We start from the raw sequence: 27,825 nt of genomic DNA, 5'->3' as shown, positions 1-27,825 counted from the left end.
AACCCCCCCCCCTCAAACCTTCTCCTTAAGAGCAGAGAAGAGATTTTGAAGCCTTAAGTTTTGGGGTAAGAGTTGATCTGGGGAGGTGTGTACGGGGTCGACGAAGTGTAGTACTTTAAAGTAAAAAAAAAAAAGCATTAAACTTGAAAATATGTGAATAGAATTGTAGTTTTGTAATGTGAAAAAAAAAGATGGTTCACTAAGCCTGAGCCGCTGAGAACAGGTCATATGCAGCTGTGCATTGTGCGTTGGACAATTGGGACTGCAAGTGGTAATCGAAGATGAAAGAAAAGAAGTTGGGGAAAAAAGTAAAAAAAAAAAAAAGAAAAAGAAAAAAAGAAATCCTATCGGTCAACGTTTCTTTATATGCGTGTAGTCCTGAGCAAGAGCCAACAGAGGCCATTTGATATATAAAATTGTGATATTTTTGTATTAAGTGTCGGTCCCTTTTCCATTTGTCGAGGCTTCAGCAGGGCAAATATTTGTATTTTTTTTGTTTGTTTGTTTGTTTTCTTTAACATGTTTTACTTTCTGGTTTGAATCGTTTGCCTTGCTCCTCTTTGGTAATGTTGGACATAAGTGTGTGAACCTGTTGTGGTAAGTGTTGATTTCTGGATGTCAATACATTGTAGGTGAAGGACTAAATCAGCCACAAACTCCTTTTTTGTTTTGTTTTTGTGAAAATAAGAAGAAAAAAAGAAGACGAAAAAAGAGAAAGAGAGATTTAATGTGATGCCAATGATCAAATATACATTGCACACAAGATTTTCAAACAATCATGTTGCCAACATTTTTGTTTCTTTACTTGAAAAGAGTGACTAAAATAAGGGATGGGCAGACACGGGTGGGGGGCGGGCAGTTACTGTATTGTGTCTTGTTGTTCTATCCTGGAAAACACTGTGAGTTTGGGGGGCTTCTTTCGAGCCCCCTCCTGTGAGATTAAAAAAAAAAAAAAAAAAAAAAACAAGCATAAGTAGCTCAGTGTAAGAGACGGAATGAGTATTGCTTTTCTATGCGTGGCGAACGGCGGCCGATCCTGAAGAGATATGGAAGAGTCTGTAACGTGGGGGGAGACAATAATAGATATTAAGCCACATACCAGTGTCACTGTTCTATATACTTCTTTTTATTTACTTTACTTTGTATGTGTGTGTGTGCGCATATAGTATGAGTGTGAGAGTGTCTGTGTATGTTTGAGAGAGTGAGAGAGAGAGAGAGAGCGAGAGAGTATATTAGTGTGGATATGCACTAATCAAACAGTGATGTTCTATGCCACTTTTCTCTTTATATGATTAAAAGATCTTGGCGTTGATATAGTTCTTCCCTCAATGTTCTTCTGATGTTTCTGTAATATTCGTGCCTAAATGAAATTGTTCAACAAATTGTCCATCTATATCTGCTTAGTTTCTGTATTTTCCAAAAAAAACTGAAAAAAAGAAAAGAAAATAATTGGTGTCTCTAGAGCTCCAGGGATGCCATAATGATCAGATCCTGGCTGAGGATCTCCTCTCTCCAAGACGAGACTCAAAAAAAAAGTTCTTTTGGATGGTGGCGTGGTCTACTTTTTCAGTAATGGTAAAAATATCAACTGCATAGATGTGGTGTTTTGTATGCAAATTGAAGCTGGATAATATAAACATTCCTTGGTATGAAACATTGTGCGTTAATCTCTACGAATGTTGAAGGAACTTCTGTTTTGAGAGGTTTGGGTTTTTGTTTTTTGGTTTCTTTTGGCACTGTTTCTTTGTCGGCAACAGGTTTGCCGAGGAACACTGACAATAACCAATTTATATATATATTTTTTTTTTTTGCAAGATTGAGATTACTGCCCCAGCTTGACATGACTGTTGTTTTGCTAGAGTACTTATACTGTCACTGCATAGCGACAGTAAAACAAGACGTCATCCTGGCATCCCTGGAGTGGCTCACTGTGTTCAAGTGTGGTGTTCTTGAAAGAGTAGCCATTTCATGCCGTGTTGCCATGCATGTGCCATTGAGGTCTAGACTAAACTGTTTGAGTAACAAAGCACCAAGACATTGTCGTTTTTTTGTTTTTGTTTTGTTTTTTTGTCGTTGTTGTTGTTGTGGGGTTTTTTTGTTGTTGTTTTGTTGGTTTTTTTAATTAGCACTGAGGACCAATTGCCCTGTCGGACCAAGCATAACAAAGCTTTTTTTTTTTTTTTTTTTTTTTTTATTATTATTGTAACAAAGCATCTCTCTCTCACTGTTTCTCCATTATTTCTCTCTGTCTCTCTCTCTCGCTCTCTTGTTCTCTGCCTCTTTCTTTCTTTCTCTCTCTCTTGCCCCCCCACCCCCTCCCTCTTTTCACTTGTACCCCCACTTTTTATGGCTTACATTTGGTTTTGTTTTGTTTTTTTTCCTTCCTTGTTGTGACAGCACAAGTGCCAGTCCAGTTGCTCTGTACTAAAAAAAATAGTGTTTTTATAATTATTTGAATTGTTATAGTTACGTCTACCTCAGCACCTAATCTTAGCCTAATCTTAGAAGGTGCCCATTTATTATTTTTTTCTGTTGGTTGTCAATTGTAAAAAACAAAAAAAACAAAACAAAAAAAAAAAGATGATTAATTTGCATTAAGCTTTGCAAAGGTCCTTTGTCTTTTCCAGCAACATGCTATTTTTGTAGCACTACTTTCTGGCAACTGTGCTACAGATATCGGCATCAGTTTCTGATGTAGTTTTTCTTTCTGTGTAGAATCAGACACATCTCTTTGTAACATTTCAGTGTTCTCTGATGGAGTGTGGAAAAAAAAATAAAGAAATTAAAGAGATTTAATGCTGCAGGTTTTCTTCTCAATGTTGTTACTAAGTAAATTGTGTGCCTTTAATAGTGAGAGACTTTTTACATCCTACTAACAGTAGATTGTTTTGTAGTGATTTTTTTTTTTTTTGTATTTTTATTTATGAGTCTCATCAAATAACAAATGTTCAGTTGTATTCCTAAAATCTGCAGTTAGGAAAAAAAATAAAAAGTGGACTTAAGTTTGTCTGGCTTTTTCCATGTCTTTTAACTATGCTCATTAACATCAGTAGGGCCTAATGTCAGCCAAGGGTGTTCTGCATGATAAAGGTTAGTAAACGTACATGTTCCGTAATGGTTTTAGCAGCTTGTTTAAACAAAAAAATGCTATGCTATGTATTTACAAAAAAAGGGACTGTTGGGAGAACTTTCCTAGCAATGTTATGGAACAGTCAGTTTGCTTTAATTACATTAATAATCAATTATTTAGGTGTTTAGGTTTTTGTTGATTTATTTTGTCAATTTTTTTTTGGCCAAACAATAAAACAAAAAAGATTAAAAGAAGAAAGATTTTCAAAAAAGATTAGAAAAAAGAAGTTGTTAAAAATACTGAATATAAATAAAAATAAAGTAAATGATGACGTACATCTGTTTCAAAAGCCCCATCTGGGTTGTACACTGCATACAGGGCCTAGATGAGACCCATGTGAGATTAAGGTGGGTTGTAACAAACACACTCAGCCCATGCCCACTTGGAACGCACCTTCCACCCGTGCGAGCCCCACATGAGCATGTTTGCTGGTGTACTTTCTTCAAAATGAGAAACCATTGTTACTGTACTTATGTTTGCCTGCATCTGTTTACAAGTAAACCCTGATCGGTTAGACGAACGCTTAGGCGCCTGAAACCTCTGCACAATGTTTAAATTAATTTTACTCCATATGCATGCAATTGGTAAAGCTTTCTATACATGAAATGTGTAACTACAGACGTGTGCGCAGTGGTTAGAACCTGCTACTGGGAGTTTCATTTTTCAAGGATGCTCACAAAAGTGACCTGCCTAATACCTGGAGAATGCTCAGACTTCTGAACATGCCTTCAAAGCATCTTGATAGTGAATTTTGTAAGAATGGAGGGACTGCGTAAAATTGGCTAATATCTAAACGGTTGGGGAAATATATTGTTGTTAAACCCCCTGAAGCTGAAAAGCTACAATTCCAGCACATCTTCATGCTTCATTCCAAATCTATTTAGGTGGTGTACAGAAGCACCATGGTGTACAAACATTGTGTCACTGTCCAAATACTTATGGACCTGACTGGACACTAAAACATCTTTCGATCAGCTCAAGTACAGAACTTTCAGACTGTATAAGGACACCCCCGCTGTGTTCACTCCAAGCAAGCAAACAGAAAAGGGTCCTTTTAAGCATTCATTCAACTTTCAGCAGCCAGTGGCCACTTCCTGTGTTAACCCACAGACCCGTACAGACTCATTTTATGAGTGCATTCCAACAGTTACAATTTTTAAGTAAATATGCACCATGTACTGTACGGAACTGATGAGTGCGCAAGCTTCTCCAGTCATTTTTCAGCTTTTAGTGATCAGCTCAGCTCACTATTCTGAAGATTGCTCTTTTCATTTTTGCATTATTTGGTGATATTTTTATGGTGCTTTGTAACCAGATCTAGCATTATTAGCTAGAACCTTGAGACACTAAAACCTCAACGTTCATCGTATACGTGCTATTAGCTGATTTTAGCTGATTTTCAGAGTGATGAGCCTGGTGTTGTGGCTGATCTTGTAACGTTAATTTTGCCTCTGCAAATTAGCTTTAAAGAAACCATTTTTTGGTAAATCAAAGGTGAGAGTGTGAAGAACCATTTTAAAGTGTAAAAAATAGATTATCTTTTACAAAACTGTTAAAGTTTTATCTAGAAACCACGGACAAGCCAAGGGACTTTTAATATGTCAAGTCAAGTCAAGTGGGTTTTATTGTCATTTCAACTATATACAGAGTACACAGTGAAACGAAACAACGTTCCTCCAGGACCATGGTGCAACATAGACACAGTGCATATAGAACACAAGTGCAACACAACACAAGTGCGGACAGACAACACAACACAGTACAGACAGAGAATAATAAATAATTGCCAGTAGTGTGCAAATTATGCAGTGTGTTATAAATATTGAGTCCAGTGAGGTAGTAAAGTTATTAGTGCAAAATGCTTCCCATATTATCTGGGGTAAATGGTTGGAGAGAGAGAGAGAGAGAGTGTGTGTGTGTGTGTGTGTGTGTGTGTGTGTGTGTGTGTGTGTGTGTGTGTGCATGTAACAGAAAAGACATCAGTTCAGAAGTTGAGTTGAGTTGAGGAGTCTGATGACTTGGGGGAAGAAGCTATTGCAGAGTCTGGTCGTGTTGGACCGGATGCTGCGGTACCTTCTTCCTGATGGCAGGAGGGAGAAGAGTCTGTGTGAAGGGTGGGTGGGATCATCCACAATGCTGGTTGCTTTGCGGATGCAGCGGGCAGTGTAAATGTCCATGACGGAGGGGAGAGAGACTCCGATGATCCTCTCAGCTGTCCTCACGATGCGTTGAAGGGTCTTGCAGTCAGAGGCTGTGCAGGTCCCAAACCAGGCAGTGATGCAGCTGCTTAGGATATTGTATAATGTATTGTATAATGTTTATAAATCCATCTTGAATCAGTATAAAGTGAAAGAACTCCACATCCAGCTGCGGTGTCCAATATTGTACACCAGTTTGAGCGAGAGTGAGCATGAGAGCGATGAATACAAACTATAGCTGTTAGCACTTGCATCTCCTGCAGTGGAAAAACACAGCCCCCAGATAAAGGCCTTGCTTAGTGAAGGGGAGTCACACATGTACTGTAGCATTAGCTGTGCAGGGCTTGTGCCATCACAGCCTGCTCTGATTACCATTTGGAGGGAAATAGACTGAAACAAAAGAGTCTCTGCTCTCGTTTTCTCCAGAAAGCAGACGAGTGGAGAATACAAACGTAAGCCCTGCGCAGAGGCACTGAGCTCTCCCCTGTCTGCCTGGGCCCTTTACACACAGCTCTGAGGAATCGTTTGAACAAACAGCGGCAATCCACTACAATAGTAAAACTGTCTCTGGGATCTCGGCGTTAAATTCGGTATTATTTGCTCTGAAAACAGGGATTCTATTATCCAGCTAATGTACTCGTTAAACGTAGCTAGTGATGTGGACAGTGGACTGGAAATGTGTTGAACAAGTAAGCTTGGAAATACTAGACCTGGATTTATTCAAATGAAGCCAGTCAGGCATGTCAGATATAAATGGCATAATGATCTGTCATCGTAAGCTCCTTATTCAAATAATATACATGTTTTGAAAGGAACCTTGGCTGTTGCTGCAATTAAAAGGAGTGTTTCAGCCACAAGATAAGACATATGCTCTTTAAAATAGTATGCATGTCCAGCACTGTTAAAATTGGATTTACAAACCAAGCAAACTATTTTTATTTATTAAAAATGGACCAAACTGTTGCTCCCTCACTCTCTTGCTTCCTCTCTCTCTTGCTCTCTCACTAAGGAACAGCAAGCTAAGTGCCTAATTTGACTAATTTGACATATATTTTGACGCACCCAAAGACCACATTTACAAATTGCTTTATTTTCCATCCAGTCCAGTGTGACGATACACTGATCAGCCAGAACATTAAATAACCACCTTCATAATATTGTATAGGTTCCCCTTGTGCTTCCAAAGAAGCTCTGCCACAGCAAGATGTGGAGTCCAGAAGACTCCAGAGCACCAATTTGTGACACAGTAGCTCTTAAGCAATTAATAAAGCACTAATATCTATTAAAAGAAAAAGTTGGCTTGTTCTTCTCCGGGGGTTTTGCATAGTTTAGTAATCACTACATTCAGGTTCTTGGAATCGTGTATTGCTTGCAAATTGTTGCATTAGGGTTACTGGGTGCTCATTTCTGGCAGGGTCATGGCTTGAGTTGGGGGTCTATCTACACTAGCTTTGGACATTGCGAGTCAATGATTAAGCACTTTGCTTGGATAAGAGCGTCTGCTAAATGCTGTAAGTCTGAATGTAAATTTGGCTCTTTTGTGGGATTGGACCAGGTGATCTAGCCTTCGCTTCCTAAGCCCATCAGTGAGACTTGAGCACCCATGTGGTCCGGTTGCTGTCACACTAGTTGTCCACCAGTTGGGCCATTGTTGGTAGGCACTGACCACTGCACACCAGGAACACCCCAACAAGACCTGCTGTTTTGGAGATGCTCTGATGCAGTCATCTAGCCATCACAATATGACTTACTGTTTACTTACTGCCGTACTAATAATCCCACCCCTTTGACACATACCACTGCAGCAAGGTAATTATTGTTTGTCACCTTACCTCAGTGGTTTTAATGTTATGGCTGATTGGTATATCACCAGTTAGACAGTGCTCAGACAGTTTTTTTTTTTATGATCAACAATTATTAAATATAATGTATTAAATTATTAAATATAATGTATTTAGATTCAAATTAATCTATTATTTTAATAGTATTTATCTTAATATTTAATCATTTTGTTCTGACCTGAGAATCTCCTCTTACAATGCATGATGTACCAAAAACTATTTATTTTTACATGACCATTTTCCAAACTCTCTTTATCCTTTATCTTTAAAAGCAGCTCTGGAACAGTGCTTATACACTTCAGTGTGAATTGGCAGGGGTAAATAGCTGCGGGCTAGATAGGTGGATATATGTAAATGCTTTCATTTTTGTGACATCTCAAAAACAGGGAATTTAAAATGGGTTGTTTTTACAGCTTAGTTTGCATACATGGACTGGAGAGTGAACAATGTGTAAAATACTGCTTTCTATATTATCACACATGTATTCTGTTTATAGTTCTTATTTGAGTGTGTTTTGTGAGGTCTCCCTGTAGCAATTCCCACAAAGCAAAAATCATATTTCAATGTCAAACACATGTTTTGGAAGAACTGAGTTGGGGTCCAAAGCCCATCTCGCGCCTGTAAGGCCTTCTAATCACATTAAAGGTGCCTCCTTTTCTCCTGCAATCATTAAGAAGCGTCCGAGCTGGCACCCTGGGCCGCTGGGTCTCAGTTAGGGTCATGTGACCCTCCCAGCCATGTGAGAGAGGGGCTGCAGTGAATGCGGATCTGCCACTGAATAGCCTTTGTGTGGCGGCCAAGGGGGTCCCATCTTTGGGTGCTCTTTGACCCAGATATGATCTAATGGACGAGGGGAGTTTAGACAGTGATGTGCTGAATGGCGGACGTGGTCTTGTCCAAATCCCCCCGATTGTGTTCCCAGCTAAACCGTGCCTGTAGGCGTCAGCAGGCCGAACCGACTCAGCCTGCAGCGAGGGGATGTCTATTGACAAGCGCATTTACAAAACAAGTGATGTCCTACAAGAACCCACGGAAGCCATTCATTCAGAGGTGTTTTGTCAGGGTTCGGGTTCTCTGAAAGACAGTCAGTGGCTAATCGCCGACTGAATTTTGCTTGCTAATTTGTCACAGTGAGTGTTGATTTTGTGTCTTTTTTGCCCCTTTATGGTTTGGCGTTTGTGAAACTGCCGCTGATTGCTGTTCACCAGGACCTTGCTGATTATGAACTGTCTGCTATTCCTCATTTCAAACCCTAGTGAGACTTATTCATGGAGATATTTTGTGAGGGCCTCAGACAAAGCCAGTGCTACAGTGGACGATTTTTAGCTTTTATAGCCCTCTAGTGATGGTGAGTGAGCATGACATGCACTCCAGTAGACTTCAGCATGGGAGCGTTTGCCATTGTTCACACGGTCACTTTATTAAAAGAAAAAGAACCTGGCTGCCTTCAAATGTACATTTTTATTAACATAATATCTGAGAATAGCTGAGAATTTGAAAACATCCAGGTTACTTACTTTTTGAAGTTAACAGAACATTTGTACAGTCTATTGATCTTTACCATCTCCATGATCACATCAACGCTGAGTGTGAGAAAAAAGCAATATGAAAGATAATACAACTCGTAAGTCGTTTTACCTACATTTCTGTAACAATAGATAAAACAAATGACTTCTTGTTTTCAGCCTCTGAGTGATGGTAATGGCTTGTGAATTGCACAAACCTCGCTCTGACAGGCCACAAACATGCAGTCTTATTGATTGTATTGGAATCAATGCTCCCATTTACTGTCTAACTCATTTTTGCTTTAATTATGGCGACTGTCAGTGGCAGTTATCCAATCACCACAGGCCTGTTGAGTGCATTCTCATCGAGGTAAAAAGAAATCTTTACAATTAGTGCATTTAGTGTTAGTCCTAAGGCAAGGATTAATAACAAATAGCTCTATAGACAAGTGTGTGTGTGTGTGTGTGGGGGGGGGGGTTGAGTCAGAACAGTTTCCAGGCCAGTGTTTCAGAGTTACTTCTATACATATCACAACTATACATGCTATAGCTTGGCCACTTTGATAAAGTAACAAAAGCAAAAATAGATACACAATAGATTCCATATGAATATCCCACCCCATCATAATGAGATAATCATTCACTTTACATCAGTGGTTTTAATGTTATGGCTTTTCCAGTGCGTTGTTTGAGGATATCTCTGTTGTTTTCTGAGCAACAAAACAAACTGAGGTGCATTCTTTGATATAAAGGTTCAGAACTGCTTGGCCTTTCATTGGTTGACAACATTTACAATATGGGGAAGATCTTTAAGTGACCTCACACAACTCATTCATCAAAAGTGCTTCTTTAAGGAGCCCTCCAGTAAAAGTTTAGATAACCAAAAGAGCTTCTCAGATGACATTAAGAACCTTTTTCGGTTCTTGTTTTTCACTCTGGTAGATAATTAATGAGGTCCTGATGGACCTTTATGTTGAAGAGTGTACGAAACCTTTGTAAGCATGATTAAATAGGAACTCAGAAGTGCTACAAGTAGTAATACATGACTTTCTGCTTCCCTTAGTAGAACATATTTTTCCTTCTGTTACTTTCAACAGTATAGGAACACACAACATGTCCAAAAGTCTGTAGACATCTGTTCATCCAGTGTTTCTTCGGAAATTAAAGGAATTCATTAGGGGTTCATCCGCAGTTTTCTACAGAAACAAGCTTTGCTCCTCTGGGAAGGCTTTGCCCTAGATGCTGGAACACTGCTGTGAGGAACGCAATTTGATTGCATTGAGCCACAAGTGAGTCAGATACAGATAATGAATGACTCCTTAGATGATTAGTAGAACACATACACCACTCTAACTCATTCCTAAGGCATTGAGTGGAGCTGCATCACTCCAGAGAGCACAGTTCCACTGCTCTATTGGCAGTACTAGAAGCTGTTTGTGCATAACTGAATGCCCATAGCCATAGGTGCACCTAAAAGCAGCTGAATTCATAAATTATAAGGGGATGTTTGGATACCTTTGAATGCATTGAGTATGTTCTTAGGTCTTTTTCCAAATTTCAGGCTGTGCAGCATTCCTAAAACATTGTGAAATGTCTGATGGATAGTCTGTAATTGATTTACCCTGTTCCTTTCATGATTTCTGATGACTACTCACACAGATCCCATATGTGGGCCATTAACCACCTTTTAGCTATCTTTTATGAGGATTTAAGAAGTTACATACAGTCTTTTGGAGTAAAAGTTAAAGCAAATACTTGCACTTACAGTGTTTTTCACTGACAAACACACTGTAGTCTTCCTTAAACACATGTCCTACAATAGCTCTGTACAGTTGTATTATGGTATACACTATGCACAACTACATATGTGTTCAAATACACAGATTTGTTTGAATAACCAAAATGCCTTTCTAAATATCGGGCTTTGACAAGGGCCTTTCTGCTTACTCTGCTAGTTCAGCAAGCTGTTCCAAAATATGTCTAACAGCTTAACCCACTCCACGTACCATGAACTAGCCATTCTGCTGTGGGACACCCATTGTGTCCGCTGCATGTTCATTTTTCACAAACCAGTTATGTCAACAAACAGCATTCAGCCTTCTCAGGCGTACTGCCAGACAGACCATAGTGCACCCAGGGTGATGCTGTAGGCCAGCATGGCCAGCAGGTAGACCCTGAAGAGCAGCACGTCCAGCACGTAGCCGACCTGTAGCCACTCTTTAGCGATTTCCCTGCTTGCCTCCCTCTTCTCCATAAACTGCCGGATGGAGGAGACCTCATGCAGGATGTTGTCCATAACTGGAGGGGTGCTGTCCCGCACGGGCATCCCGATACCCAGCCCCCTCTCCATGTCTCTGGAGCTTTCACAGTGGTGGTTACAGCGTACTGCAGGTAAAAAAAAGAACTTATTCAGCTTGGAATGTCCTTTTAATGAAATGCAATGCATGAAGCAATAAATAGTGCTTCTAGTTCCAGTCAGATATGCAGGTGTCACTAGCCACACTCTGATAATATTCATATTCTCTATACTCCACAAATCCAAATTCCATCTCTTTACTCTTTCCTGAGTTTGTGACTGCCCACCTGTCTGGGCTGATGCTGTCAGAAGACTGACCGTTAGGGTCTCCTGCTACCTGCCAGAGACCAGTTGCCTACCCTCCATTCCTGGCATCAAACGCCTTTAAGCTGCATCTCTGTGTCATCCTGATGTATGGACACTTGGATATATTATGGGACAGAATCTGCTCTACTTATTACTATAACTACTGTTAAGCGCACTAATGACTATAAAAGCACAATTTAGCAAGTTTAATAATGGACTTATGTGGTGTTAAGGCATAGGTGGGCAAAGGGGTCCAGCAAAGTTTGCTGATTTCCCTGCTCCAACAGGCCAGCTAAACCTGGTAATTTACAGTTGAGCTGAATCAGGTGAGCTTGAACAGGAAAAGGCAAAACACCATTCAAGATTCTGGCCTCCAGGACTGGGATTGTCCACCTCTGTGTTGATGTGGTTTTTGACAAGAGGATGATGGTTCCCCTTTTCTGAGTTATGGGTCTTCCCTCGATTTCCTTTTTTTTGTCCTGTTTACAGATTTATGTAGAGCTGTCCTAAGAAGCACTATACCAATACATTTTACTTGACTCAAATTCAATATAAATTCAAATGACTGTACAGAATGCCTCATATTTAAGAAACAATCAATAGAAGACAGTGACACTGTATGATTTATCATTTAATAACTTTAGTTGTTTCCAAAATATTGAAAACATACAGCTAAGAATGTCTTTAAAAGTTACAGCTGTATATAATTTCCAACATTTGAATGGTAGTGTGCAAATCACCAAAGCTTGGACTGGAGTGTAATTCTTATGGTTTCAGCCACACTTATGTTCTAATGTTAATACTTAATTAGTCTAATTCCCAATTCTCCTCATTACTTGAACATACCTGAAACTGTGCATACTTCTATTAAAATAATCCGTTCTGATGTGTAGTTCTGTAGTAGCTTTTCTAAAAGCTCACCTGTGTTCATGTTGTTCTCTTTGTAGTGCGGCAGGTCAGAATCACGGGCCAGCAGAGAGCAGAACTTCTTGTTGCGGATGCAGAGCAGCACTGTGGCCTTCTCCAGCACCAGGTGCTTTACCCACTGAGGCACATGAGACTGCAGATCCTGCTTATGCACCAGCCTTACAATCAGCACTGTTTCTGTCAGGCTGATCACCAGCAAGGCCATGCACACCACGAAATACACACCTAACCACCCACACACACACATTCAGAAAAGTAACATCATAATAGATTAGGGCTGTTCAATAAGAAGAAAATACTACATTGTAATTATTTTGCTGCATGTGGTGACATGATACAGTATGACCTACAATATTTGAAGCATTGCTGTCTCCATTTTTGCAGTGTTTCAGTTTTTGTCATAATGTCAATGTCAATCAAAGTTGTTCTTTACATTGTGTCAACGTTTCATGACGAATTGACCAATAGAAATGCTCCAAAATGACTTGGAATACAAATCTTGTAAATTTTCTTAGGGAAACACCCACAGAACCTTATTAGGAATATCTTATATTTAATAATCAATTAACAATCAACATTAAATAGGTCTTACATGTCAATATCTTTCTTAAATTTGTGCAATGGAAAAGTCTATGTCCAATTCATGATGTGTTTTTAATCTGCAGAATTATTCGCAGGTATGATTTATAATGATAAAGCAGATTGCACTCGTAAATTAAACACATCCCAAATAAGAAAACATCTGTGAATGTGAAAACTGCATATGTGAGTTTCAGGAAGAAATGTCTTCTCAAGAAGGGCTGGTGAATGAGGTCCAATATGCAGCTGAACTGGGTGCCAGGCATACAAAATAATGAAAACCCCACATGAAATATTTACAGCCATTGGCATTTCATCAACTACATCAACCATATAGGTGCACTCTGTATGTTTACAATTACAGACTCAGCCCCTGGGTTGCTGCACAATTTATCAGCTCCCTCCACCCCTTCCATCATGGACCACCACAGGACCACCACTTACTAGATAATTTGAGTAGTAGCACACTATCAGCACAGCAGTGAAACCAGCATGGTTGTGTCCATCTTTTGGTGGGGGTTTGGTGGGCACTTACTGGCCACTTTATTCACTGTATCATATATTTGTAATGGTATGTTGTAGTTCCTTAACTCCAGGGGTGGACAATGGAGGCTGGAGTTCAGCACAGCAAAGTTTGGTGATTTCCCTGCTCTAGTAGTCCTACTAAACCTGGCAATTAACAGGTGGGTTAAAACGTATGTGTTTGAGTAGGAAAAGCACAAAACTGTGTAGAAAGTAGAATGTAGGAGTGGAATTGCCCACTCCTGCTCTACACTCTAAAAAATAAAGGAGCTACAAAAGATTATAAGAGCAATGCCATAGAAGATCCCCTTCTGGTTCCATAAAGAACCATTTTACAGGCAATAGAGATGCAACCATTAATTTGATTAAATTGAATTGAACATTTGAAAAACATTTTGGTGGTTCTCTCTTAAAGGTTCCTCACACTCACAAATCACTATGACAAACATGGTTCTTTATTTAATGTAGCACCATTATTTTTAAGAGTGAGGTCATAGTCTGACCACAAGACCATTTTCAAACCAAGGTGTAAAACCTAAGCAACACCTATATAATGTCTGGTCAGCTTTAGGCCTATGATTGTTCCCTTTTATTTGATGGATGGGGTATAAGGTGGCTGAGATGGTGCAACATGTGGGCCATAGTTCAGTGCAGTGGCTGTATAGGGCGGGTATATCTGATAAAATAAAGTGGGGTACTTTCATGTGAAGTTTCTATTTTTTTTTAAACCCCCAAATATTCTGCAGCCTTAGTGTCGAAATGATGATTTAAACAGCTCTGAAAGATCTAAAGGTATAATCAGGTATAATGACCATGTTCACCAAATAAACAACATCAATTCATTCAGACAAGGCCATTTGCATTCTCTGCATGCCCACTGCATGAAGCTCTCATCACTCATATTGCTTCTATACACCACAAACACTTTGTTACTCTACACCACTCTGTTACTCTGTACCACTGACTTTTCTTGCTTTTTTTTCTCATTCAGAACAAGATTCACCAGTTTACCAATGAGCGGGGTGCCGATGGCAGTGGCGGGCAGTGTGTCAGAGACGATGATGAGGAAGACTGAGTAGCCCAGCAGCAAAGTGATCTTGAAGGATACTCTCTCGCCACTGTCTGGAGGCAGATAGAAGCCCACAATGTCCATCACCATCAGGAAGATGCTGGGCAGGAGCAGGTTGACGGTGTAGAACAGAGGTCTGCGGCGAATCACCACCTGAGGGTTACAGGACAAGAACAAATCTCCCAGTAGTGTTCCCTCAAATCTGCGAATGTAATATTCTGTTATTTAAGAGAGTGAAACTTGAAATGTACAGTTTTTCCCAAAAATAGTTGACCAGTGTGGTCATGTTTGATGCTTTGGCTTAGCATTGGAAGTACAGGACTAAAGCTAGGTGATGGAAGTAAACTTGAAAATGAAAAATGAACATTTGGGCTTGGATATTTGTATTACAACAATTATTACAACACTCAGGCTTTTCTTTACAGTAGCTGTCTGTAAACTTTGTGCTCTCTATAGCTGATTGATGGTTAGATAGATGGTTATTCTGGGTGTAACAATATACCTTCAGAACTTACATGGAATTTCATCTCGGCGTAGTAGTCGTCATTGTCCACGCTAAAGCACTTGTATTTGGAGAGGACGTGCAGCAGCTCCCACTCGCCCTGGTTCATGAACACAGACTTATCCACCATCACTTCCTCCGGGCTCCTCATTAGCGTGATGTTGATGTCATTAACTACAGGATGAGATATGCTAAAGGTCACTTCATTCAGACTGATTGCAGCCTCCTGGAGCGCGGTATAAGGTAGAATGGCTTAACCTATGCTTGATTAATTTGGCGTCTGCTTGTTGGGAAATAATGTTATTATTATTATTAGTATTATTATTATTATTATTGTCATTATTATTTAGTGCATTGTATGTATTCATTTACCCTTTCTCATACTACAGTATGTATTATAAGAGGGAACTCACTAGTGTGCAGCCAACTCTGGAAAGTAAGGCTGCATTTCTGGACGTCGAAGGGGAAGTTGTAGATGTTTAGGGAGCAGGCGGTCACCACCTGGATGGGCTTGTAGTTCTGCACCAGTCCATCATTGCTCACATACACATATGGAATATCTGGAGACTTTCCCACATCCACACTGTAGAGGTATTAGAGATGAATGAAGCAAATGAAAGAAGCAGTACTGAAGAAGCAGAACTTTTATGTAGGTGATGATTATTAGAACAGTTATGCTAGTTTTGACTCTAAGGTCAGCGCTTAACACTGCAGTGTAATTACAGATTAAAATTAGCAATTAAAACAACAACAATCAAACCATCAAAAACAGCCCTGCCAACTTTACTTACAACTCATTGATGACAATATCAGGGACCCAGACGTTCGCAGTGGGCATGGAGATCTTTTTGACATCATCAAACTCTTCTGGATTCCACACAAGGAATTCATCTATCCATTGCTTCATATGAGACATGTATTTGAGTTATGTCAATAAATAACGAACAAAAAAGTCAATAATGAATTTGATCAATTAATAAAATGTAATTGTGTAAATTCTGTAATCAATTTTACCAAGCATGCATTCTAGACTAGTTGTCATACAATTTCTATGTACTATTTGTCATCAAAGCCTACCTGTCTATACCACACATACGTTGTTAAAACCTGGTTCTTCTCATCCTGTAACACAAGCACAGTATACAGTCCATTCACATTAAGCCTTAACATGCTTTTTACACACTAAGGCAAATTATTCAGTAACTACAGGGACTTCTGCAAAAAACTGGTGGGGCTATTCTAAGTTTGTAATAACACTTCCTGCCCGCCGGTGGGCTTCAGGCATTTTAAGGGGTTAAATACGTTAGTAAAGATATGAAAACGGATAATATAGTAAATGTATGGGTACATCTGTAGCAGTTATTCAACCCACCACATTCAGAATAGAATAGACCATCAAGTCAATGGCCACCATTGTCGAATCCCGCCAGTCCTTAACTGGTCGAACTCCTTTCTTGTATCCAGCGCTTAAGAACTCGGACAGTCGGACCAAAGTGGCATTGGCAAATCTCCCTGTATTGCTGCCAAGCTTTTTAACTGCAAAATTGAGAGAGAATATAGAGACATGCACTTTAATACAAACTATCATTGCTGTACTCATAATTATAATGTGTAATTGTTACAGATAAGTATAGCAATTTTTTTTCTAGTTAACATACTGAGTGAACAAGGGCCCATTTTTAGTAGGGCTCTGCAAGTTATACAGTAAAAAATCGAAACAGTATATAATAAAATAATAAAATACGTATGCAAGTAAGGTTCATAATACACTGCTATCATGAATTATTTAAAAGTAGTTCAAACTGACCCAAAGCTAAAACATGTTTTATGAACATATGATGAAGTTATTTCACAGTAATGGGGTATTGCGTGAAAATGAAAACGGCTTCTTACCACATTCTTTGGATTTAAATGGTACTTTCATAACCACCAATCATTCTATCTAATGCCTTTTCCATTTGTTCTAAATGTGAGGAGGTTGTAATGTAGTACGTTGTAATGTGTGGTTTTAAAAGAGCTGTTTCAGAGGTTTCAGTGGAGCTTTGTAAATAAAGAAAGCACTTTCGTTTTGTGTACAGACGTGTACAGTACTGTGCAAATGGTATATTTAAAATGCTGTTAGTTTCAGTAGTTTGTTTGTTTAGGAAAACACTAATATCAGTATACAAGCAAGTAATATTACTATATAAAATAGTATATGAATGCATGTTGATTAATGTGCTTGTTTAACAATTCTAAATTACTTCTTAAAGAAATACTGAATTATTTGTATATGTTATCAGCTCCTGGTTTGGTCAATCAGTCTTTTTAGGTGCACTGCTGCTGGAACCGAACAAATGTATTCAATGGTTGAATTCATTATGGAACCAAACCTGTGTTCTTCAAACAGCTGCTATTTTTTTGCTACTACCTCTTTTTTTGCATTTATTCTGTTTGCCATAGTGACCTTTTACAAGCATGCACACATTTCTTTTACCAATACCGTTTTCAACAGTTTGCTTAGGTGCCTAAGATGTTCCAATATTATCAAGAAAGTTCAAAGAAAGTTATAGGTTTGACAGAGTTACCTGAGCAAGCTTTCACTGCGCCGTACATGCACACGCTGAGCACTGTCCACAGGGCTAAAGGCTGCATTCTGCTCACTGCTCCAGTGTTGCTCTAATCAGGAGTGGCTCTCTTGCTGGTTGTTTGCTCTGGCCTGCCTCCTTCAACTGATGATGCACCCTGCAGTCTGTGTCTGTGAGCTGACCAGAAGCACCTGACTGCTGACTGCTGGACCAATTAATTACTCCCCTCCTCCCTCATCCCCTGCGTCCGTCCAGCTCCAGCTGAGATCACCGCCAAAGAGAGCATGTGATGAATCTGCTATGACCTCTATTGCATGGAAAAAACAGCTGGACACATTTGGATTAGCTGGACACATAATTGCATAATATCTATAGTCAGTTCCATAAGTATTTGGACATTTTGCCTCTATACACCACCTCAGTGGAGTTGAAGTGAAGAAACCATGATGTGATTGAAATGTAGACTTTTAGCTTTATTTCAAGGGCCTCATCAAAAGTGTTGCAGTAACCGTTCAGGAATATCAGCCATTTTGACATGGTCCCTTGATTTTTACAGGCTCAAAAGTAATTGAACAATTTGCTGGTAAGTATAGCCAGGTTAAGCTTGTTTTCATGGCAAACTAAAGAGATAAACGTTCAGGAGTTGATTCCATGTGTTAAATTTACAGCTTTTTTGTAGCTGCTCGTGAAAACTCTGAATATGCAGTCAGAAGAAGTGTTGATGTAATTTAAGAAGGCCAAAAGTAAATACCAAAAAAGCCTAGCAGAGACATAGCAGAAACGTTAGGAGTGACTAAATTCACAATTTGGGAGAAACAAATGCACTTTGTGTAGCTCTGCTACACCAAAAGGTCTGGAGGAGCACGACAACACCTAAAATAGATGGATGCAAAATTCTTTCCTTAGTAAGGGAAAACCTCTTCACAACATCTATTAAAGTCAAGAACACTCTTCAGAAGGTGGGCATATCATTGTCAAAGTCTACAATCAAGAAAATGCCTTCATGAAAGCAAATGCAGAGGGTTTACTTCAGGATACAACTCACTGGTAACACTCAAGAACAGAAAGGCCAGATCAGACTGATAGCAATCATCCAAAACAGGCTGTCCAAGATTAACAAGAGTATGTCCAAATACTCATAGATTTCAACTTCCTCAACTTCATTTTTGGTGGTTCTAAATCCAGTTAATCACATCCAGCTGCAGCAGTTGCCAAGCATTAGTGTATGGGCTACACCAGCGCTCAAAAGTTTGGAATTGTAATCTGTTGGAATATTGTTTGGAATAATAAATCTTAGAGGTGAGATTGTCCTAACTGGTAGAGAGAGTGTTTAGTGTGATGCTTGCTCTAGTGTGATGCGTGTTTAGTGTGATGATCATCTCAATCCTTAGATGCTCTTTCTAGACCCAGCCTAGAGCTGTAGAGGATTATAATGATGGTTAAATCTTTCAGTGCAACTTTTTGGTTTTTAAACATTTCATTAATTGTTTATTTTATATAAATCTTCTCTGTTCCAATCCTTTAAACAGCACTGAAGGTGCTTTTTGACAGCCAATGTAGCTTTTTTTTAAAAGCCTTGATCTATTAAAGTCTACACATTCATGCCCTTTAGAAAGTAGCACATCTTGTAACCAGTGGCCACTGGATCATTTGTTTAGAAATCCATAATGTGAAGAAGGAATAATGTAGCGCTCTTGTTAATGATTTTTCCCACACTTATGTGCTGATCGTCTGGCTGCATATCCATAACAGCCGTTCGTCACATTGCCGGGGTCATATTTCTCAGCCAAGTTCAAGCCAATTTCCATGAGCACTTACTACATTAAACCGAGATACTATACTCTGCCCTGCCATGATGAGACTTCATTAGGTCTACATTAGTCAGCTGATTAGATTTGTGTCAGGAAAATATTACCAGAAATTTGTTGAGGAATTGAATTAGGTTTTATTTTCATACTGGACCGCCAGTTCAGATACATTGTGTAATGAAGACTAACTGTAGTGACCTGGACGTGGCTGCAGTTTATCTTTCGGTAAGCAAGTGAGAGCTGGACAGATGATACTCTCAGTGTATATATTTTTTTTAAAAGGATGCGCATTCTTAATTTATAATCATATTTTATTGATACTTGAGCTGATCATCAGACAGTCTCCCTCTAACGACGACTTGTAAAATACAGATGTTGAATTTTATTGGAATGAAGATGATGGAATGAAGGTCTGTTAGAGTGAATTTTGTAAAACTGTGGTTGAGGATGAATGAATGGCTTAAGTGGTATCAGTGTAATAAGAGGTTGGGAGCTGGCATTACAAACACAATAGTTCAGTGATATATGAAGAGTCATTAAGCTGTTATTAAAATATTTTTAATAACATTTTATTAAAATATTATTTATCAGATTTATTTAGTTGTTTGGTCTTTAAACAATAATCAAAGCTGTTACAAATGGATGGTCTATACTTGATTAGATGTCACCAGGGCTGTTTCCTGCTATTAAATGGTTTAGCAGAAAAGCAGAGCCCCCAAGACTTCAGGGACTTAAAGTACATACACTTTAAAATGTATTTTTGTAATTATTTAAAATGGATGTGGGTAGGATGTGGTTTATGGCTCTCAAATGTTCAGACACATCTCAGGCAACATGTAGTTACATTTATTCAGTTACACATAGTAAAGGGTATGTTTTAAATATTTGTCATTTGTTTAATTTTTCCAGATGAGAAAACTCTTACTTGAGTCTGCAAGTATGTAATTACATATAATAAATTACAAATAATTCAATAAATAAACAATTCAATTTTTTTTCATATGTTTTAAATGTTACAGCACCTCATATGTTACAGTAAGATACATCCTAATTTTTACATTTATTATTTTATTTTTTGTGAGAGAAACAAAAAGAGAATTCCAGTGCTGACTGATGTTGAAAGCAAGACGTTCTACTTCCATTATAATATATAGTTACTTATATAAATACTTTTGCATTATTACTCGAGGTATTTGAAAACGTAGCTTTACTTCTACTTGGGATTATTGTGCCTCAGTAACAATACATTTACTTGAGTACGAGTTTAGGACACTCTACACAAATCTGTGTATCTGCAGAACTTAATAATTCAAAGATTTACCCTTACAGTGTTATACAACATGGGATCAAACCTTTTTATTTTTGGACTTGATTGTTTACAGACCACAGTATGACAGCTATGACTTTGTTCAGTCATTCAATCATACAGTTCTACATTTGTTAATACTATCATGGTTTTATTTCATGTTGTGAGCATTACTATACATTTTAGACACACACACAGGATATTACGATCATTCTTAACTGATTTTCTCCAACGTGTATATACTGGATGGACATCTGTCCATTAATTTGTCCGTCTGTCCTTCTGGACCATCCTCAGCCTGAGCTCCAGCTGCTCCACAGCAGCAGGAGGGTACTGGAGTAAATCAGCAGAATGAGCAGATAAATGCGGAACAGGAACTTGTCTACTTTGTAACAGAGCGCCAGCCAGTCTGCCTGAGCTGTGCCCTCGTTCTCCTCCTCCTGTAGATACAGCTTGAGGGAGATCACCTCCTGAAGGACTTTCTCCAGATGGGGTGTGCCATCCTGAGCTTCAGTCAGAGAGAGTAGGTCTGCCTCAGGGGACAGGTCAAACTCATAACCTTAGAATACAACAGAAACACACAGGAGTTTAGCTGAAAGGCACGTACCCATGCAGCAGTGCTGGTAGACATATCTACTGAGTAGCATAGAACTTTATATAAGCTGAGAAAGGACTCAAGAAATATACTGTAGTAAGTATAAAACAATATATCCAATAAAGAATATTCAATTTGGTTTGGTTTAACTGAAATATGGCACACCGTTGACACCCTTTATATGAATATAAACCTACTGCTGTGGAAGTAGTTCCTCTAGTCAGAGCAGAACATCTCCTACCAGAAAGATTACAGACCTCAGTAATCATTAAATGCTTCGGGAGGCTGCAGTCTTACAAAACCGTGAGCAATGCCCTCCTCTGCAGTTTGCACGCAGAGCTAACAGGTCTGTAGATGATGCCAATTAATTTGGTTCTGCTCTACATCCTACAACACCTGGACTAACACACCCGCATGCTGTCTGTAGAATGTTTGCTCTGCTTCAACATTATCTGGCCTGCATTTAAAGTATTTGTGAACACCGAAGCATTTCAAAATAATTATATAAATTTAAATTGTGGCCAAATTTTGGAATTTGTAGCTAATCAAACATTAAAAAACATATTTTCAGCATCTTAATCTTAAAGCACATTTACTCTTTCTTTCATAACACTTTTTTTTAATCAATGTGACCTGTGCAAATGTTTGGGTACCCTAATCTGCACTGCAAAGGTTTGGATTGTTTTTGGGCATGGCTTCATAGTTTGATTAGCAAGTAAGGCTTGAATCATATTACTGATCATAATTACTAACTGCTCTGGAAATAAGGATTCTGTGCCACAGTGTTGGCTTTCTTGGTGTGCTACAAACAAAGGTGGCTGAAACTGAGTGAATTTGAAACTATTTCGTAGCTTATAGCTGAGGACGAGAGAGAAGAAAAGGTTTGTAGTGCCATTGAACCAATTAAGGCAGAAAGAGGGTCAATTTTTTGTGCTTGCCCGGCCACTAAGAGGCATGGACCAGAAAATGCGGATAATAATTTGATGTTTTGGTTCTTTATCTGCAACCTTTTATATCTCACATTAGTGTACATACAAGTCATAATCCAAGTGGAGATGAAATACAATGTTTTAAGAGGACCAATCACAGTTCTTAGGCATTACTTGCCACAATGCGTAGTTACATTTCTTGGGAGGAGCGCATCATGCTGTGGTTACTGCAGGTAATCTACGAGGATTAGAAGGTTTCTCTGACTAGGTTATCTATGAGGATTAGAAGGTTTCTCTGACTAGGTTATCTATGAGGATTAGAAGGCCTTTCTAACTGTAGGTTATATAAACAGCCTAAAAGTTTTTTATGAATGTACATAATGTGTTCATGTTTTTCGTCTTCCACACCTCCTGACTGATCCACATCATCGAGGGTCCTGACTGAGGTGAACAGACTCTCGCTGAAGGTTTGGTCAGTTGAACCGTACTTGTCCAATAAGCAGGCAGAGATCGACATCTCCTTAACCTCTTTCTCGCTGTGATGCAGAAGCTTCACTACAAAAATAGACTTGGCCAGACTGAGCACCAGGAGCGCCATGCAAACAGCAAAGAAAACCCCTGCAATACACAAACACAAAGACAAGGCCGAAATGTTTTAAACACTATCACAGGTAGCAGGTGTACTATCACATAGCGTACATGCACCACATACACCCATCACAGGCTGTAGCTTATCTTTTGCACAACTTGCAAGCCTCCCTCTACATCGCCAATTAAAGAGAACCACCATAGGGCCACTGCTGGTCAAACATCATTTGAGTGGAAGACCTTAGCACAGTATGGTAGTAACAGCGCCTGTGTCCGAAACAGTGACCTACTGTGACCCATATATGCAAAAATTCAGATCACTATATGGAGTGAAGGGTTTCGGACACCACTACAAAATGGTAGAATTCCAAAGTAGCGCACTATACAGTGAACAGGACACAGTTCTATAACTGGAAACTCTATAAGCCACACCTACCTTGCATGGGTGCCCGATAAACTGTGTAGCAACAGATAAACTAGTTACAGATAGTAACTGTAAAACCTAAAAAGTGTATCTATATGGTTTGTGTTCCTGGAAAAAGACAGACTGGTGATGGGAGTAGGCATCCCTATTCGGTATAAATGATAAAATGTTAAGACACAGTTTGCTGACACACCAATTAGAGGAGTCTTGATGGCTGTAGCGGGGATCTCATCCATCATATTAACCCTGAACACTGTGTAGCCCAGCAGAATGCTGGTTTTGAAGGTGATGCGGGTACCGCTGTTTGGTGGCAAGTAGAAGCTGATGACATCCACCACCATGAGAAAGATGCTGGGGATGAGTACACTCACCACATACAGCAGGGGGCGACGGCGGATCAATACCTAAAGGGACACAGGAGGTATAAGCCAGAACTGCATATTTATACAAGATACAAGAACAATATACAAGATGTCCAATTTAAGCCAAAGACTTCTCAAACTCGTGTTAATAATTTTCTGTAGTATAGCTTTTACAGCCGTTAGAAAAATGCAGCTGTCTGCTTTCTGTCACCGCCACTGTGAACAATTCTTTTTAAGTATCTCTAAAATAGAATATTTCACATCAAATCTTCATCATCTTAAATGATCTAATTATTCAGAAAATTGGACAAATCAATGCAATTCCCCTTTATTACAAAGGGCCTTTCTGGGCTACTCCGAAGTATAAATGCTCATTTTAGAGCTAAACTGGCTTTCTGTGATCCCCCAAGCACTACACAAGAGCTACAGTAGCTCCTTTGGAGAAAACGAGTGAAAATCCCTCTCTGTTTGCTCTCAGCACTTACACTTTACCCAAACCATCTAACCATCCATTTCACTTTGGCTCTTTTAAGGCTGCTTAAACTTTCGCTGGATAACAAAGAGCAATTTCACACTGACTTAAACGACACCCCCCCACCCCACCCCACCCATTTGGCCAATGAATGAAAACACAAATATGGATCCCCAAATGGCCTGTGCCAATGAGCCATGGAGCAAAGGTAATCAAAGTGCCTTGGTGTTGCTCCCCCCTACGTGCTCATCTTGGCGGAACAGGGTGGCTCACCCGGACCCCTCAGTGCTATTGGCCTAGTCCACCCACCCAACAAGACGGCCATTGATCAAACGCCACTGAGACAGTCTCATTATCGTCATCCTCACAGCGCGCTGTCCTCCGTTAAGCCTCATCTATAAGCATTAGTGCACCATTGCTAACAGCCGCTTAGCGCTTAGTGCACTGGGTGTGACACATGTCAGACTACTGTCAATACTCAAGCTCATCCTGAAGACTTTTTTATATTCAGTGTCTCTGTTCATGAGGACTGGCAAAGGTGGAGAACAGAGCACTTTTTCTCTGTCTCTGAGACAAGCGGTGGTAATGAAAACCAATTTTGGTTCTCTAAAGCTGTGGTTCTCAAACTAGTGTTCATGACCCACCAGCCAGTCCATATATTTGCCCCTCTCAGATCATAACACACCTGTAGGTTCTCAAAGCTCTCAAAGTTCATGATGGCTTAGATCAGGTGTGTTAACAGCTTGAAAATGTGACCAGTGTTTGGCCTTAAAACCAATGGCCTTAAAGGTCTTAATGAATTCATTAAAGAACCCTCTTGGTAAATGATGATCAAGTCTTAAGAGTCTTCAGAATAATGTAAAGGCCTTTGCACCAATTAAAGCTATGAATAAAGTATACGCTAGGTCCATGTCAGGAACCTTTGAGGAACCTTTTTTTTAACTGAATAAGCTCATCCTCACGTTGAACTGAATGTGGGCGTAGTCCCTGTCACCCAAATTCATCTTCCAGTAATGAGATGGCACAGAAAGCAGCTCCCATTCACCATCATTCATGAACTCTCTGGTGTCAGTGGCAATTTCCTCAGCAGTCCTCCACAGAGCCAGGTCCACCTCGCTTACTGCAAACACAGGGCAAACAGTTTCACTGTTTATGATTTACAATATACATTTGTCATAGACACCTTGTTTTTGTTTACTTTGGATGATAAAAAACTGTTTTTAGTGGCACTGTTTACATATGCGAAGTCTAAGCTGAAAGAGAGTGATAAACACACGAAGGCTAAAAGCGAGGGCTTTACCTGAGTGAAGCCAGCTGCGAAAGGTCAGAGTGCAGTTCTGCTTATCAAAGGGAAAGGCGTAAATCTCCAAGTCGCAAGCAGAGACCACCTGGATGGGTTTGTAGTTCTTTACTGTCCCAGAGGAGTTGACATAAACATATGGGATGATGGGAGACTTACCCTCATCTACGCTAAAGAGAGATGAATGAGCATGTGTGAAACAGAGGTGCAGGTCATGTGAATATTATTAAGCTCTGGTAATTATCATGTATGTAATTCAATTGGACAAATCTGCTTTTGCCTAATGGCCAGATCGCCCCACTTTGCATAGGGGTGGAGGGATGTGACAGCTCCTAAACTGAATCCTTTAATAAACAGTTTAATTCTGAGAGCAACATTTCAATTCTAACAATTCACTGATGATGACATCAGGCACCCAGATGGCGTCGGAGGAAAGTGATATTTCTGTAATTCCATCAAATTCCTCAGGATCCCACACAAGAAACTCGTCTTTCCAAATCTGTAATTTAAATATGAGATGGTTTAGCGTGAACTATAAAAATAAAAACCTTGGATGATTGCAAGATTAATGCAGTCTACTATAAGCTGGTACTAACCTGGCGATACCAAATACTCGTGGTCACCTTCTGCATCTGTCCATCCTGCAAAAAGCAGGAACATATTGTGTGCAGAAACATATTTATTGTACTTTATATTTAATTCCAAAAATGTGCAAAATATATACACAAATATATCATTAAGCTAAATCTAATATATTTGCTATATTAGCTTAATAAATTACTTTACCAGGAAATAGTAGATATAAAATAATAAGCTTTAATCAGTAGAGTTAAAGAATAATTTGCTTATGCTGGTGATGAGGCTTACCACGTCCAGTACGGACTGGATGATGAGGTCGATGTAGACCACAGTAGGACTGGTCCAGTTAAGAACGGGCCGGACCCCGCAGTCATATCTGCGGAGCAGCATGCGAGTCAGCTGGTTTAAGGCTGATCTCTTTGGCTTCTCTGGTACAGAATCAGCCTGACAAATTACTTCAGAAGAGAAAATTTAAAATTAGCAACGGTAAACAATTATGAGCACAAAAAATAGGTTTAAGTATGTTTGACAAATGACTTAATTTTTGTATTTTTTTGCAGCATAATTACACACTAAAGAACACAATGTTTGTGTCAATCAAGTATAACTTAACTGTTGCACAGGACACATACTTTAAAGGGCCACACAGGTCTGTGCTTCATGTTAAAAAGGCACGTTACAATACCCATTTTCTAGATACTAACAGTCTACACAATTCTTATATAGGCTTCTTTAGTAATAGTCTTAGTCTTACCTGACAGAAGTATCCACAACAAGATGACAGAAGACATAACTTTTGGTTAGAACTTCAACAAAATCCAAACTCTTATCCAGTAGAAACGATGAAATGATCTCTCTCTGGCAATATTCTTCTCAAAAGCAACAGTATCCACAATCTTTTCACAATGGGTATCCCTTGCATGTCTACATTGTACAGCAGCAACAAAGATTTGGTGCCCACAAGAGTTCATTGATTTTCTATGATGATGGTAAGATGATATTGCCAGAGAGCAGGAAATTGACATCTCTTGTGACTGCCCCCCTCCCTCAGAGCAGTTTGCTTTTAGGAAGTATCAGGGTCTTTTCTTTGTTGATACTGTCATGAAGCAGTTCAATAGCCCCAGCAGATTTAAATGAGATTTACTAAAAACTGAAAAGAATTTTACCACGTCTCTTTTAAAGATGTCCTAGAACAGTAAACTGTGTTTTTGACCATGGCATAGTTGTATAATAGTGGGGTTTGGTATATAGAAATGACATGACCCAAACTTCGAAACAAAATTTGTCTCTTCACTAAAAACACAATTTTAAAATGTGTCAAATTCAAAACCACAAAACTATTATTTTACAGTCATGACTAATTTTATTTATGACCCCAGCCCACTATCAAAAGCCTACAGAAGGTTATTGACGCTTCGGGAAAATATGGTGTTTTCTGAGACAAGCAGCACATCACCACCCAACTACACTGGTGCTAGAATTCCAATAGGAAAAACGTGCTGCTACTCAAACCAGGCCCAGGTGTGCGCGGGACCAGTGCTAGGCTAAAAGCTCAGACAAGAGCTACCTACCTAGCACTACATATCAGATGGAGCACTCAAGGGTGGCATGCGGCAAGCAAACACCTTGGGAAGCGAGACCAGCGGATATCAACGCTAGGCTAAAGACTTGGGATTTATACAAAATTATTACCAAAAATGAATTTGCATTTATATGTATTTAGTGTAAGAAAATGACCAGAAATGTCATATATATATATATATATAGAGAGAGAGAGAGAGAGAGAGAGAGATTAGTCAAATATGAAGGGCTTTTTATTTTGTGGTGGCTCCTTTATTTTGATCAACTTTTTCGTCTTCAGTTAAAGTGTAGTACATTTCTGAAGGAGCATCCCTGATGGTCTCACTGCTGATCATTTGGTGGTCTGCTGATTGATAACCTTTAACCTAACGTCTCTAATCAGTGTGAAGTTTAGCCCACCTGTATTCCGGAAAAGGCCTCTTCTTGAACTGGGATTGGG

The 27,825-nt window shown here is 39.3% G+C and overlaps 2 protein-coding genes across 2 annotated transcripts; both read right to left on the bottom strand.

The window, feature by feature from the left end:
* Positions 1-10,775: 10,775 nt before the first annotated feature.
* Positions 10,776-17,509, bottom strand: LOC140539367 (5-hydroxytryptamine receptor 3A-like). Its single transcript, XM_072662069.1, has 9 exons — positions 17,443-17,509; positions 16,248-16,411; positions 15,953-15,997; positions 15,667-15,776; positions 15,289-15,458; positions 14,889-15,049; positions 14,316-14,526; positions 12,198-12,428; positions 10,776-11,059 (listed from the first exon to the last, which is right to left on the bottom strand). Exons 1-9 carry the CDS (start codon positions 17,507-17,509, stop codon positions 10,776-10,778), a joined length of 1,443 nt encoding a protein of 480 aa, XP_072518170.1.
* Positions 17,510-20,849: 3,340 nt separating this feature from the next.
* LOC140539761 (5-hydroxytryptamine receptor 3B-like) lies at positions 20,850-26,596 on the bottom strand. The gene is made up of 9 exons (XM_072662518.1): positions 26,560-26,596; positions 26,094-26,260; positions 25,823-25,867; positions 25,616-25,725; positions 25,227-25,396; positions 24,889-25,046; positions 23,286-23,496; positions 22,489-22,698; positions 20,850-21,115 (listed from the first exon to the last, which is right to left on the bottom strand). The coding sequence occupies exons 1-9, from the start codon at positions 26,594-26,596 to the stop codon at positions 20,850-20,852; spliced, it is 1,374 nt and encodes a 457-aa protein (XP_072518619.1).
* Positions 26,597-27,825: the final 1,229 nt, after the last annotated feature.

Source organism: Salminus brasiliensis, chromosome 18 (genome assembly GCF_030463535.1).
Source record: "Salminus brasiliensis chromosome 18, fSalBra1.hap2, whole genome shotgun sequence".
NCBI lineage: Eukaryota > Metazoa > Chordata > Actinopteri > Characiformes > Bryconidae > Salminus > Salminus brasiliensis.
Note: the sequence above shows the minus strand (reverse complement) of the source record. Positions and strands in the feature narration are given on the sequence as shown.

What these genes read in the sequence shown, in the direction of transcription:
- LOC140539761 (XM_072662518.1), bottom strand. Translation starts at nt 26,596, where the DNA reads ATGTCTTCTGTCATCTTGTTGTGGATACTTCTGTCAG. An exon ending in GTTGTGGATACTTCTGTCAG is followed by an intron (nt 26,261 to 26,559) that starts GTAAGACTAAGA and finishes TCTCTTCTGAAG; the next exon opens with TAATTTGTCAGGCTGATTCT. An exon ending in CGAGTATTTGGTATCGCCAG is followed by an intron (nt 25,726 to 25,822) that starts GTTAGTACCAGC and finishes TTTAAATTACAG; the next exon opens with ATTTGGAAAGACGAGTTTCT.
- LOC140539367 (XM_072662069.1), bottom strand. Translation starts at nt 17,509, where the DNA reads ATGCAGCCTTTAGCCCTGTGGACAGTGCTCAGCGTGTGCATGTACGGC. An exon ending in CGTATGTGTGGTATAGACAG is followed by an intron (nt 15,777 to 15,952) that starts GTAGGCTTTGAT and finishes TCTCATATGAAG; the next exon opens with CAATGGATAGATGAATTCCT. An exon ending in AGAGAACAACATGAACACAG is followed by an intron (nt 11,060 to 12,197) that starts GTGAGCTTTTAG and finishes TTTTACCTGCAG; the next exon opens with TACGCTGTAACCACCACTGT.